At 47.8% G+C, this 12,598-nt stretch overlaps 2 protein-coding genes across 3 annotated transcripts; both read left to right on the plus strand.

Moving 5' to 3' along the window:
• Window positions 1–1,876: 1,876 nt before the first annotated feature.
• On the plus strand, window positions 1,877–4,968 carry E1B28_002727 (uncharacterized protein). The gene is made up of 6 exons (XM_043159667.1): window positions 1,877–2,022; window positions 2,073–2,371; window positions 2,431–3,036; window positions 3,213–3,300; window positions 3,356–4,049; window positions 4,103–4,968. The coding sequence occupies exons 1-6, from the start codon at window positions 1,988–1,990 to the stop codon at window positions 4,619–4,621; spliced, it is 2,241 nt and encodes a 746-aa protein (XP_043003270.1). The 5' UTR covers window positions 1,877–1,987; the 3' UTR covers window positions 4,622–4,968.
• Window positions 4,969–8,257: 3,289 nt separating this feature from the next.
• Window positions 8,258–11,504, plus strand: E1B28_002728 (uncharacterized protein). 2 transcript variants are annotated; one of them, XM_043159669.1, is made up of 6 exons: window positions 8,258–8,700; window positions 8,759–9,150; window positions 9,207–9,220; window positions 9,276–9,476; window positions 9,528–10,439; window positions 10,490–11,504. In XM_043159669.1, exons 1-6 carry the CDS (start codon window positions 8,525–8,527, stop codon window positions 11,288–11,290), a joined length of 2,496 nt encoding a protein of 831 aa, XP_043003272.1. In that variant the 5' UTR covers window positions 8,258–8,524; the 3' UTR covers window positions 11,291–11,504. The 2 variants fall into 2 exon arrangements, with proteins under 2 accessions (XP_043003272.1, XP_043003271.1); XM_043159668.1 differs by having other exon boundaries at window positions 8,258–9,150.
• Window positions 11,505–12,598: the final 1,094 nt, after the last annotated feature.

Here is a 12,598-nt window from a genome sequence, read left to right on the forward strand (position 1 = left end):
AGCGCCTTAGACCACTCGGCCATCTTGCCATAGAAATAATCGCGACTATTGAGCACTCAACCCGCAATGGCGTTTTCCTTTCAGTCGACGGGCTATTCTGCCCAGGTAACCAGAGCCGTACGGCCGGACTTGCACCCTTCCCGAGATCTTCATTCCAAGTCCAATCGGCCGCTTCGAAGCCCTACACAACGCTACAACACTTTTGAGAAAGTCAAAAGTCCCGAAAGTCCGAAAGTATCTTGCGCAAAGAGTTCCTGATGGGGGGTGACGGACACATCGGATCGAATAAGGAACGGTAAGTAGTATAATACGCAGTGAAAAATATATAACTTGCGAAATGAAAGCACTCCCCCGGGTGACCCCCAACCCTCCAGGGTTGGCTTTCTAATCGAGTACTAAGATGAACGGTCCCAAGGTTACAGATTGCGATCGTAAGTTTTGCTCTGGCCTGCTCCATTCAGAACCTGAAGTGATAGTAGAAACTCCTTCAATGGATACCTGCGACTAAGATTTTCAAGGAGCTCGAGGCCTTTTTCAGCGACTGCCAGTGGACTTCACAAGGATTTCTGGCCCCTGGGAGCATATACTGGCTCTATATTTATGGAGAGCACTGTAGGGACAGATTGATGACCTTATCTTTCTATGGAGGCGGGCCCGTAACATGATACTGCATATATGGAGGTAATATTAGCCCATTAGGATCGGTTTTTGAGCTAAAAAATGCGTATTGCTTTGGTTTGAAGCAAACATACCAGTCGGTTACCGGCCCTGCCACTGCCGTCGACACGCCACCCTGCGCTAAAATGTCAGCGGACCTAGCTCTTCGTCAGGAAATACTTATGGATGTAAAGGCGTCTCCACGGCCGAGATGTGACTGAAAGAAAGGTCTACTCTTAAGGATTGATTCCAGCGCGTGAAGTTGCGAAGGATTGGAAAGAGACAGTCCAGATAGAACAAAGTTGTATCCGTCGAGACCCGGATACGTAGTGCTAGCAGTAAGCTGACTTGACCCTGGTCCCAAATTTATGGAAGTGCAGTGGTGTCGTATGTCGGAATTTCAGGGATTTTGAGCCCGGAAGCGAACAAGTCGACAGAGCACAAAGGCATAAATATGTAGATCCTATTTCCTTTTGGTTGAGTGGTATGTCAGGAGTGAGGTAGTCAGTGGCGCAGTCCAATCTGGCAGAAAAAGGAAAGATAAGTAATCCAGGAAGTCAGACAGCGAAATATGCACAGACTTAAGCTCAGATAGTTCCAGATCCTAGGAGCGTTCTTGAACATTCACAAGCTCAAGCTCCCATATTCCTCAATGACGAGAATGTTTCTGCAAGAGATCAAGGAGTCGTTTCTTCACTGACGTATCAAAAGTAGTTACCGTGATTGAGTTTCACCATGGAATGAAGATCGACAAAAACCGGGCTGTCTGTTATGTTGGAAGAGGTGCTGATCGGAGTCCATGAATAGACATCAATACGCGCTGTACACTGTTGATTCAGTTGAGTCAGCCTCAGTCAGCCTCAAGTTCGATTTAGCGCACAAGTAAATAGTGGCTGTATATATATGAGCGGTTGTGAGGTACTATCAACAAAAGGGTTCATTCAAGTTGCAGACTTACATTAGCTCGGAATGAACCTTGACATTGACGTCCGAAAGGACTATCGTGAAGGTCAAGAAGGTATTAAGACGGAGAAGGTGTCACTAAGATAGAAGCCTACATTTTTGCTAAAACTCAACCAAACTCCTGAGCCCCTTACGATTCCTAATTTTACCCAAAACTACCATAAGAGGGCTAGATCGCAGAAAATCGTACCACAACATGTGGTCATTACCCGATCCCCGCTTGGTCAATTCTTTGTTGTACCCGAGATCCATTACTGTTTTTTGAAACCCATAAAATGGGCCTGGAAAGGGTACCCTTAGATGGTTTAACTCGCCATCTTCTCCTGAACAGATACACACTCCTTTCCGCCCCATCTTCAACACGGCCATGTCGGAAAAAGGACTGGACTACCGGGGCATATGGTGTGTTTCATCCCTTGTATCGATATCGAGTTGAGACTCAACGTTGACAGTGAAAACGTCCATGAACGACGTCTACAACAGCTCCAGTCCTTAGCAAGTTCAACATTTCAACCAGTGACCCCTGCCGAACACCAAATCTTGTCGTATTCTGTCTCAGAGATCATTGCAAAATGTTGTCAAGGAACGATAACGAGAGCTTCAATCCGTCAAAGTTACATGAAAAAGGTTGTCGACGCGCAGAAGGAGTTCAATTGTGTTAGTGAGGTCTTGGATTTGGACAAGGAACCGCACAACTCGGATGAGAAGATTTATGCAAGGCCGTTGGAAGGTGTTCCTGTAACTTTGAAGGGTAATTCTCTTCCCCCCTCCTTTACTGAGCGTTTAAATCTTAACCCGTTTCATCTCTAGACACCATCGACGTTGCCGGTCATTGCACAACCATCGGTTTTGCTCGCAACGCCAACATGCCAGTTCACTCTCACAGCCCGTTAGTTCGCCTGCTTTTGGACGCGGGATGCATCATACTCGCCAAATCTACAGTCCCAACCGCCCTCTTCAGTATTTCCACTTCATCACCTCTTTTCTCAGGTCCCACTCTGAACCCTCATAATCCGTTGTACGGAGTAGGTGCATCCACAGGAGGCGGTGCCGCTCTTGTCGCCTCGCGCGCAACACTAGTTGAAATGGGCTCAGACGTAGCTGGCTCTATCCGACTACCGTCCCATTTCGCTGGACTGTATGGATTGAAGGGTAGTGTGGGAAGATGGCCAAGCGAACGGAATAGGAGTAGCATGGAGGGCGTCGAATGTCTCAAAACGTCTGGTGGTCCCCTGACGCGGAGTATGGCCGATCTCCTCCATGTTTGGCGAGCTGTCATTGAAATGAAACCATGGGAATATGAGTCTGCATGTTTACCTATGGCATGGAATGAGGACGATGTCCAGCGTGTGTCTCAGAGCGCCCAAAACGATGATCCTACGAAAAAGCTCAAGTGGGGGGTGATTTGGACCGATGGTGAGTCAGTTTAGATCTTGGTTTCAGGGCGAGCATTTCGTAGTCATTTCCCATCGAGACAATGGGGCGTCAAATTGCACGTTTTTGTGCAACATGTTATATGAGTACTTTGCGCGACTTGACTACAGAAATGGCACGCCACGTTTACGGACTTGCGCTGACTCTCAACTACATAGGTGTCCTGCCTCCTTCTCCAGCCTGCCGGCGTGCCCTAGCAATGACCATTGACGCACTGCGCGATCAGGGTCACGACGTAGTCGACGTGTAAGTTGGTTCTGTATGTCCACTTCTTCAGACTCTTATCGAGCGTCATTCCCAGTACTCCGCACACCCCGTCTATACCCGAACTCCTTACGGTTGGGTACCAACTCGCATTCGGTGACGGTTGCTCTCAAATCCTATCTCAACTTCACAGCGACGGAACCGAGCCATTAAATCAGCCTCTACAAGCAATCGTTGACATGGTCAGAATGCCGAGCTGGAAGAGGTGGCTACTCGGAACGTTGGTGCGGTGCTTGGCTTTCTTCGGAGTTGGAGTACCGAAGGAACTTCAAACAAAGTTGCGAGTCGATCCCACACCGGAGGGATGGCTTACCCGCATCTTGGACGCCTTATTTCCCCTCCGCCGTGCAGGTTACGATTTTTACAAAGATCAACTTGGACTCCTCTCGGTCATGAAAGCTCGGGACATGTACTCGGAACGTGCCTTGGTCCATTGTCGAAATCAATTCCGCCGTGAATGGCACGAAAGGATTTGGAAGGAGCAAGGAGTAGATTTTCTACTTACACCTGCAGCTCCTTTCCCTGCACTAAGAGAGGAAAGTGGTGGTCCAGGAGACAGAAAGTGGCCTTTGGGTGCGGACTCGGAGTTGCAGCCAGAGGAGAGCCGTGGATGGTTGAGTCGACTGTTTGGGCGGTTATGGGGCAAGAGACAGAAGAAGCAAGTGGTGGCTAGCGGGGATCCCGAGCGCGCTGGGCTAGTCAGCGCCGGTTACTTATTCTTGTTCAATCTGGTGCGTATGCGTTTTCCCGATTTCCAAAAAAAAACACTTAAAGAAGTTCTCAGCTTGACTATACTGCTGGTGTTGTTCCGATCACTACTGTTGACCGAGATTTGGACGCGTTGGTTCCACCTCATCCTCAAAGACGCGTTCATGAAGTGGAACCTCAAGGAAAGATTTACCAAACACGGTTGCCAGGGAGCATTTACGAACGTTATGGCGATGGTAGAGTGCCTTTACCAGAAGAAGGATATCCGAGACACGAGCCCCCTTCCCCTGTACCTTCCAATTCATCCACACTTTTCGACCCTATTGATCGGATATACGACAAGTTGCATTCGCATTCGCTAGAGCAGGAGGTGGAACGCGAGATACGACGCAGTCCCTCCGCGGAACCTTCTTATCCATACTATGCATCGAATGCCACTTCTTTTACTGCCTTTTCCGTGTATGACTCAATCGGGATGCATGGGCTACCTGTTGGTATTCAAGTTGTTGGGAGGCAATTGGAAGAGGAGAGAGTCTTGGGTGCGATGAGTGTTGTGGATAATGCAATAAAAACTATGGGTTGGTGTATTAATTAATTCTCCTTTCCTCTTTTTCTTTCTGTTGTCTCTCAGCACATACACTCCTTTCTTGTTTCTTTTTCTCTGTCCACACTCTGATAAGGCTTCTCATTTTCTCTCTTCTTTATTGACCGTGCTTTGCATCGCATCTCATTCTTTCGATTCGAATTATAACCTATAGCTATTTTATGTTGACGTGCTTTAGCACCTATGTACTTTTATAACATCGTTAATCCTCAACACTAAACGGGATTCCTTTGTAGTTCAGTCGAGTAGCATTTTAGTTTGAACTGTACCAAACGTAGCATGTTCGATCGCGACCTTGCTCTTACCACTACCATCATGACGCACGTTCTTGAAGCGCCTAAGGAGTTCAATTTAGAACCTCAAAAGACCTCACCAGCTTCCATTACTCATGCCTTCTTTACCCTCGAGCTTCTTGGTGCTGCTGGAATGGTTCTAATCTTGACAACGGCTCTGCTGTCTCGCAACGTCAAACGCTGCATAACCTGGTATACATTTTGCGTGTCGTGGATCATTTCTTGTCTTTCGTATTGCCTTCTATTCTTCATCAAGCCATCCAAGCGCTTCTCTGAACAAAACATGAAGAATATCTGTATAACTCAAGCGGCTTTGATATATTCTATTCCAACCTTGTACACGGTGGTTCTAGCTCTCGGAAAGGATCTGATATTGAGCCACATTTTCCAGAACTGGATTGACGACCTTGGTTTTACTCATTCATGTGAGTTCTGAATCAGCTTGGAATGAAGATCATCGTTCTCATATTTCGAACTTTCTTTGTACAGAGCTGGTATAACGTTCATTTTGGGACATCGAAGCCTCCCTTCGAATCACATAAACGCGCCATGGGTGTCGTACGTCGACCATCTACTCGGGCTTTCAGATCTCTGAATTTACCTTAGTTTCTGCTCGGGCCCTTTGTCGCCTGGGCTCCGATGTTCTTCACGTTTCTCTGCGTGAGTGGCGACTTACTACTCGGATTTTTCGGCAGACTAAAGGCCGCAGCAGTATGGTCTACAACGCCCACATTTGGCTCACAGTTTCGGGATGTACTGCACCTTTTCAAATCTTATGCCGTATGGCCGGGTCTATCAATCCTCCGTCGGCTAGACCTGTACTGATTCGTTCGTAATTAGGGCCAAAATCTCCTCCCTTTTCGTTGTAATCATCACTTTTTCAACTATTCCTGTTCAAAGTACTCCCGGTCTTTCATTGGAACTTCTAGTATGCGTTGACATGTTAACGCTTAGTTTCTCTCGGGATGTCGCTATGTCGGAACTTTGATCGTAGCGATGCTAGAAGCACAGTCTCGGTTCAGACTCTCAAGATGGTCGCCCGTGTGTTGATATTCAGCTTTCTTGTTCTCATCGGTTTTGCGTATGGTTGTGATTTTTCCTCCTGCATCTGAACTAATAACATTCTACTAGGGAGGGCCTCGTTCATTTGTTGACGGAATACGACACACCCGCTGTCGACATCGTTCTCTCCTTTCGTAAGCCACATTTAAGCTCCCCTTCAGAATAATCCTTTAGAGACCGGCTCTTTTCCGTAGTGCCCGTCGCTGGTGTCCTCATTTTTGGTATCCAGAAGGTCAGCTTGTGGTGTTCTACTCTCCCCTGAGTCAGCATTTTGGACTTACCTGTCGTGATTTAAGGATCTTTTCCAAGCCTGGAGGAGCTGGATCTGTGCTGTTGCGCGGCCTTTACCGAAGTCTCCGCTCACGACCGCTTCTCGTCGTTCTTCGAGGTTTTGGGGAAGACAGAAGAACGAGATCGAGCTTGGAGTTCCTCTGGCTGTCCTTCCTGTGGCGTCTGCTTAGTACTGTCCTTTCCCTAACATGTGCATATTGCCCCCCCCCCCCCCCCCCCTCAGTCCCATTCTTCGACCCCCCGTACGATGATTTGTAATAATTCATGACTGTGGTCAATTGTCTTTCCGGTCCTACTACTGCTGATAAGCATTTCAGAGTCGACGAACCTCGGTGGCTGTATGACCGGGACCTATACCTGCGACCTTCGGAGTCATGTGAGACTGGGTATGGTAGACCAGAAGACCCGCACTTCTGATATCGGTGATACCAACCTACGTGTGGTGGTGGTGAAGAAATTCCTATCACCGCACACTTAACGAGGGTTATGGTCATGACGACGGCTTTAGAAGACTTTTTCGCGCTCTTTAGCCTGAGTTAACTTGGGGAGACATTGTTATCGACGTTTACGTTTCGAAAAATCCTCCTCAATTTCATTCGACTAGCTTGCCCAGAAATTGGTCTAAGTTGAAGATGTATTCTTGATGAGGGTTGGCTGGTACATGATTTCTCCAACCCTAGAGGACAACGGCCGGTTACGGCCCTCCGAGTAAGTACGGGCTAAATTGTGAATCGACTTCCGTTTGAAGTCGTGCGAATGCTGCCATATCCAGGCTTCCAATTCCGAATTCGTAGGTCTTGAATATGGACCCAGGAGTCCCTGCGGGGGTAAGACTCGACCCAGTGAGCTTACCGTCGTCATTGTCGTCGAAAATATAGCACCTGACATCCAATCTCGTCCGGAGGTATTGTGGGGACACTCTAGCCAGCGTTTCCGTTCGTGAAAAGTACGAACATAAGGACCCCACTTCATCAGAATCTGTCCCGAGATTCAAGGAGCTGGGGTATGACTATTTTTATCTTGGTAAGAATCACTTGCACGATTGATTGGAAGACATCAATGCGAGTTGGACGGTTTATCCTGGTCCAGTAAAATTGGAGTGCTCGCAAAACGAATAAAAAGTCCTTGGTTGTTTCGTCAGAGCAGGGACGATGACGATGATCTACTTGGAAAGCTTAAGCTTACTTTTGCTTAACGAGCAGAGCCTTTCACCGGTGGCGTTTCGCGCCAAGTTCAACCACCAAAACGATAACTTCGGCAAATAAGCAACGCGTCAACTCGTCCTTGGCAATACTTTTCTCCGCTTCTCTCAAGCTCCTGTTATTAACTCCTTTTAAACCCGCAACCTCGCAGGATATGCAACCATGTCAGACGGTTGAGAATGAGGGGGCCAAAGAGTCCAAGGTATATACATACCAATCGAGGAAAACTTTCGAAATCATCCATGCTTGGATCTCGGCGGATCGGCTACTTATCTGAACGGAATTCAGGAAAGCTGTTGCTGATGATTGAATGACGGGTAGAACTTGTGCTCACGACAACATTGTTCGGGTTGTGGTGGCGATTTCTTTTTTTCGTCGGCGAAAGCTGATTCTGGAAACTTGAGGGCAACTAGAAAGTTATCTTGGTGTTGGTAAATTGCCATTTGACATCCCTAAGTCCTCCAGGACTGCAAGAATTATGGAAATGTGTTATTGAGAGGCATTTGAGAGGATTCCGCATCCCGGTGACATTCCCGCCAAGCCTTATTCCTGTGTGAAATCTGTCAAAATCGCATACGTACTGAATATACCTCTTTGTAGCCCGATTGAGATCGACGACCTTCGTTCATCCTTGAGCAGTGGTAGACCGGTCCTCTGGATCCCTACTTAGTATCGGAGGGCGAGTGATTAGCTAGAGTGCTGGAATAGCTCGCGATTATATTTCGGAGAAGCTCGTACGAAACGCCACGGAGAACATGGATGTATACTGTGGTTACTGGCCCGTCAAGATATGATGATGTGATACATCAGGATACAGTATAAAGCGAGCACGCGATGGCTTGGAAAGAATTGAAACTGCTCGCCCACAACTGGAATCATTAGCGAATGATTCATTTTCCCGTCAGCCCTGAAGAACTATAAAAAGGTAACTCATCAGTCAGTCCTCGAAATTCTTCGCCTAGATCTTCATCTTTAACCCGTTTCTTTCTGACAAGGGACAGAGTACACGTAGCAGGGAGCTACAATTGCACCGTATAGCCATAAGGATGGGGACAAGTGTTATGATCAACAACGTTGTTGAACAACCGGTTGCTGGACGGCGTGGATGGCGGGGACTGATCAACGTGACATGCCAAGCTACCCAAACGGAGAAGGCACCGATAAACATAGCCAATCACGATTTTATACAGATCGACCATGAAGGGGTGATTCCGAATTTATTGTAAGTCCTTTGTGAACGTTCATCATCCCCCTTCCCATTGAACCACTTTCACACAAAGGTTGGAAAGTCTCAAAACCTCTTTCCTACTTTCAACACACGACTCATCGTTCCACACCGGTCATCAACAAGAAAACCATCCGTTGCCACCGTCGACGGTGACAGCGGCGGTCCACCTTCACTCTGACAATCCTGAAGCTCAACCTGAACACCGTTCTTCACCACTTGGTATGGAACGAAATGGGGTAATCAAGCGCAAAAACGTTGATATCGGAGTGGAGGCTCCTTTGGTATGGGATTGGGACGTGGAACAGAAAGATCGACAACGAGAAGCCAAGATGGATGCTTCAGTGCATGGAGCCATACCATTTGAGGTCGACCGCAAAATCTTAAAGGATGTAGTGCGCGAGAAGATGGGCATAGAGGTGGGTAGAATTGAGTTTATCAGCTCTGGTAAATTGTTTTCATCATGTTTTCATGTGATCATTCTGTTAACGTTCTTATCATAGGGACATTTCACAAGGTTGTTGTCCCTTCTAACTCAGCTACACGCGGTATCTGATACAGTTCTACTCTAGGCCTATTTCGTTACCCTTACGAACAAAGTCCAACTTGTGGCTCGCGTTGCTCGTCGATTCATGCCTCGGCTGAAAACCGAGTCGGAGGTTGCTACTCTGCGATACCTACGAGACAAGACCAACGTTCCAGTCCCGACCGTTCTTCACTACGATTCAAACCCGTTCAATCGACTGGGCGGCGAATACATTCTGATGACCAAAGTGAGTGGTTGCTGGATTTCTTACATAGTCACGTGACGGAGCGTTTTTCAGGCAGAAGGTGTTCCTCTCTCGAAGCTCTACCATTCCATGCCGTATACAGATCTAGTGAAACTCCTTCAAAACGTTGCAAGGATCATTATTCCTTTATTCTCTCATCGTTTTTCCTCCTTGGGATCCTTATATCTTGGACCCGATCCTAGTGCGAGCACAAGCGCCGTGCCCACTCCAAAGGCCATTCAGACGCATTATACCGCTTTCCCGTTCTCTGCTACACTCGGTATGACAATGATGTCTTCCCGCACCTCTACTCCCACCGCTGCCACTCCTGGTAATCTATCCCGAGTTCCCTCCACGTCAGGGGGAGTACTCAGCGATTCAACCGAATTCCACGTAGGACCTATCATCTCTTGGGCGTTTTTTGGATCCAATCGCGGGGAGCTTTCTCATCCCAATGAAATCAATCGCGGACCGTGGTCAACAAGTAAAACCTACTTCGACTCGTGCGTTGAACGTGAAATAAAAGGGGTCATAAGCGAAAACGAGGGTAAATCTGCTCCACATAAACTACACCTCGATCCGGACGAAATCATCTCTTCCCGTCACCACCATTTGCAAGCTATTTCGGACGATCAGAGTGATGACAGCGATGAGTGGGATTTGGAGGAGAGCGAGGACGAGTGGGAAGGTCCTGGTCCTGCTATGTATCGGGACTACAGGAGAATGCAAAGGACGACGTTTTTATTCACTGCTTTGCAGGAGAAGGAGGATTGTGTCAAAAAGGAGATGGCCAGGTGGTTGAACTTGATGGACGAGCTTATAAAGCAACAGGAGGAGCTCAAGAGCAAGGAAGGGCATGCGGTTATACAATCACGCACCGGAAAGGAAGTTGAAGAATTCGGATTCGACTGCCATGACTTGAGTCTCGAGAATGTCTTTGTAGATGAGGAAGATCCAACCAAAATCGTGAGCACAGTCTCGCCCGTTTCGCCGATGTCCTTCTGACCCTCCTCCAGACGTGTATAATTGACTGGGAATCGACGACTACGAGGCCGCTCTGGCAGTGCGCGCATCTTCCGGCATTCCTTCAATCCAGTCCTTTCACCGCCAAACTCTTCCGAGAAGTTCTGATCAAGATGGCTTCCGAAGCCTCGCATACGCCGGCAGCACCCGTTACCACTCTGAAACCTGACTCCTCTTCGAAGAAGAATCCCGAAAGTGACTTTGCATCACTCGCTCACGAGTGGCTGTTCTACGAAGCGGCCGGGAGGCGATTACGCATGGCCCATCGATTTGTGGAATGGGATGGATGGGAAGAAGGCTTGGCGGAAAGCATGCTCGGCGCTGAAGAGTTTGAGGAAGATTGGTTCAAGGAGGCCGACATGAACCAGGATTCGCCTCCTTTAAGCCCGCTTCCCGAGGTTAATGTTGATGGTGGAGATGATGTCAATGCGATATTGATGAGTGAACGAGTTTATGACGCTGTTCATGTTGGTATTAACGGCAATGGAGTGGAAGTGGATTCGGAAGATGGAAAGGGTCCAACCTCATCTTCTTCGTCTGAGGACGGTGGCCTCGGGAGAAGACTTTCGACCTCTAGCTCTGGTAAGGGTGTAGACGCCCCTGCAGTCTCTCTCGCGCGACGGAAAGCCTCCTCAAAAATTCCTGTGATTGCACGAGAAACCGAAAAGGAGAATACGCTTGATACGACAGGGGACATTTGCGGTGGACGCGGTGGCGAACTGGGGCGACGATTGGAAGCTTGGTTGACTGTGAGTGGTCACCTTGCTGTCCTTAATTCGGAAAAAGAGTCGTGATAACCAAGAAGTTCAACGAGTGATTGAGAGTTAGTCTCTTAGTGCCTGGCGATGTTTATTCGTATACATCCATACCCTTCATTTTCCTTCTCTGCATTTTGTATATTTTACATTGCTACCAGTTGGGGATTCACACATAGACTATGAACCAGTTCACGATAATGTTCTTGTAATTTTAGTACTCTACACAATGAAAGTCACTTTTAAAACAGGCCTCAATGACCCAAATATGTATAGAGTATGAATTCGTCGACTATCTGACCATAGAGTGTAATTAACCGGAAATCTGGTGATAGTTGTACTCAATTTACGCACGGCTACGGAATCTGGAGGCGAAGTACTATCCGATAAGATATTGACAAGCCTTCCACTTATTCGCCTGATTGGAACACGATCGCTCACCCAACCGTCAGGAGTAGTAGATGGCCGCTGACCATTGATGCTGGGTTGGATCAACAGATTACGCAGCTGCTTTGGCTTCGGAACCAACGACGTCGTGTATGCTTTTGGGGAACTGTCGAGGCGAGACACGTGCAATCTGCAAACAGGTCTACATTCTCTTCGACGAGTACACCATCGAAGGAAGCTGTGTTTATCTCTCGGAAAAATATGAAGGCATTTCGGAATTCATGAGTGTCCATGTACTGCCTTCGCGTCGAGGGTAGCATCAATAGCTAGAACTGGTGTTTCTCATCGTTGAACTTGTTTTCGAGAAAGGTCTTGGCGTTTTTGACGGCTTCATCGTTTTTGCGCTGCTTCTTGACCAGACGGATAGATAGATAGATTACGCAGCATGGTCCCACATGGGAACCGCCGGAACTACCAGAACAGTGACCACCCTAAGCAGTCATAATCACGTTGAAAAGCTTTGCGATAAAGAAACGGAAATAGCAACCGTGGTTATCTACACAGCTCCGCAGGAAATCAAAACTTCGACTCACCTAATGATGAGTTCCCCTTGGTCCAACCTGGAAGTAGCGTAACGGTAATTAGGAAGCACGTTTATTCCAGGACTTGTAGACCTCGCTCGGAGAAGAGGCTTGGATTACGACCCGGTCTTTCATGAAAATCCTCGTCGGCGGCAATGAATTATTGAGATGTGAACCAAGGTCCAGAAATACTAGCAGTTTCACGAGTTTCGCAGGGTTCGCAGGAGAAGGAGTTTCATGAAGTCCATTTGCGAATCGTAACATGCCCTCCCCTCGAAAAGGATAAAGGCACGTCCGCTTGCCACATGTACGGGGTTGAAGGAGCTCTACCGGAATGGGTGCGTCTCGTTGATTCATACAAGTCGTCTGTCCCATTTCT

The sequence above is a fragment of the Marasmius oreades genome, chromosome 10 (assembly GCF_018924745.1).
Source record: "Marasmius oreades isolate 03SP1 chromosome 10, whole genome shotgun sequence".
Lineage (NCBI taxonomy): Eukaryota > Fungi > Basidiomycota > Agaricomycetes > Agaricales > Marasmiaceae > Marasmius > Marasmius oreades.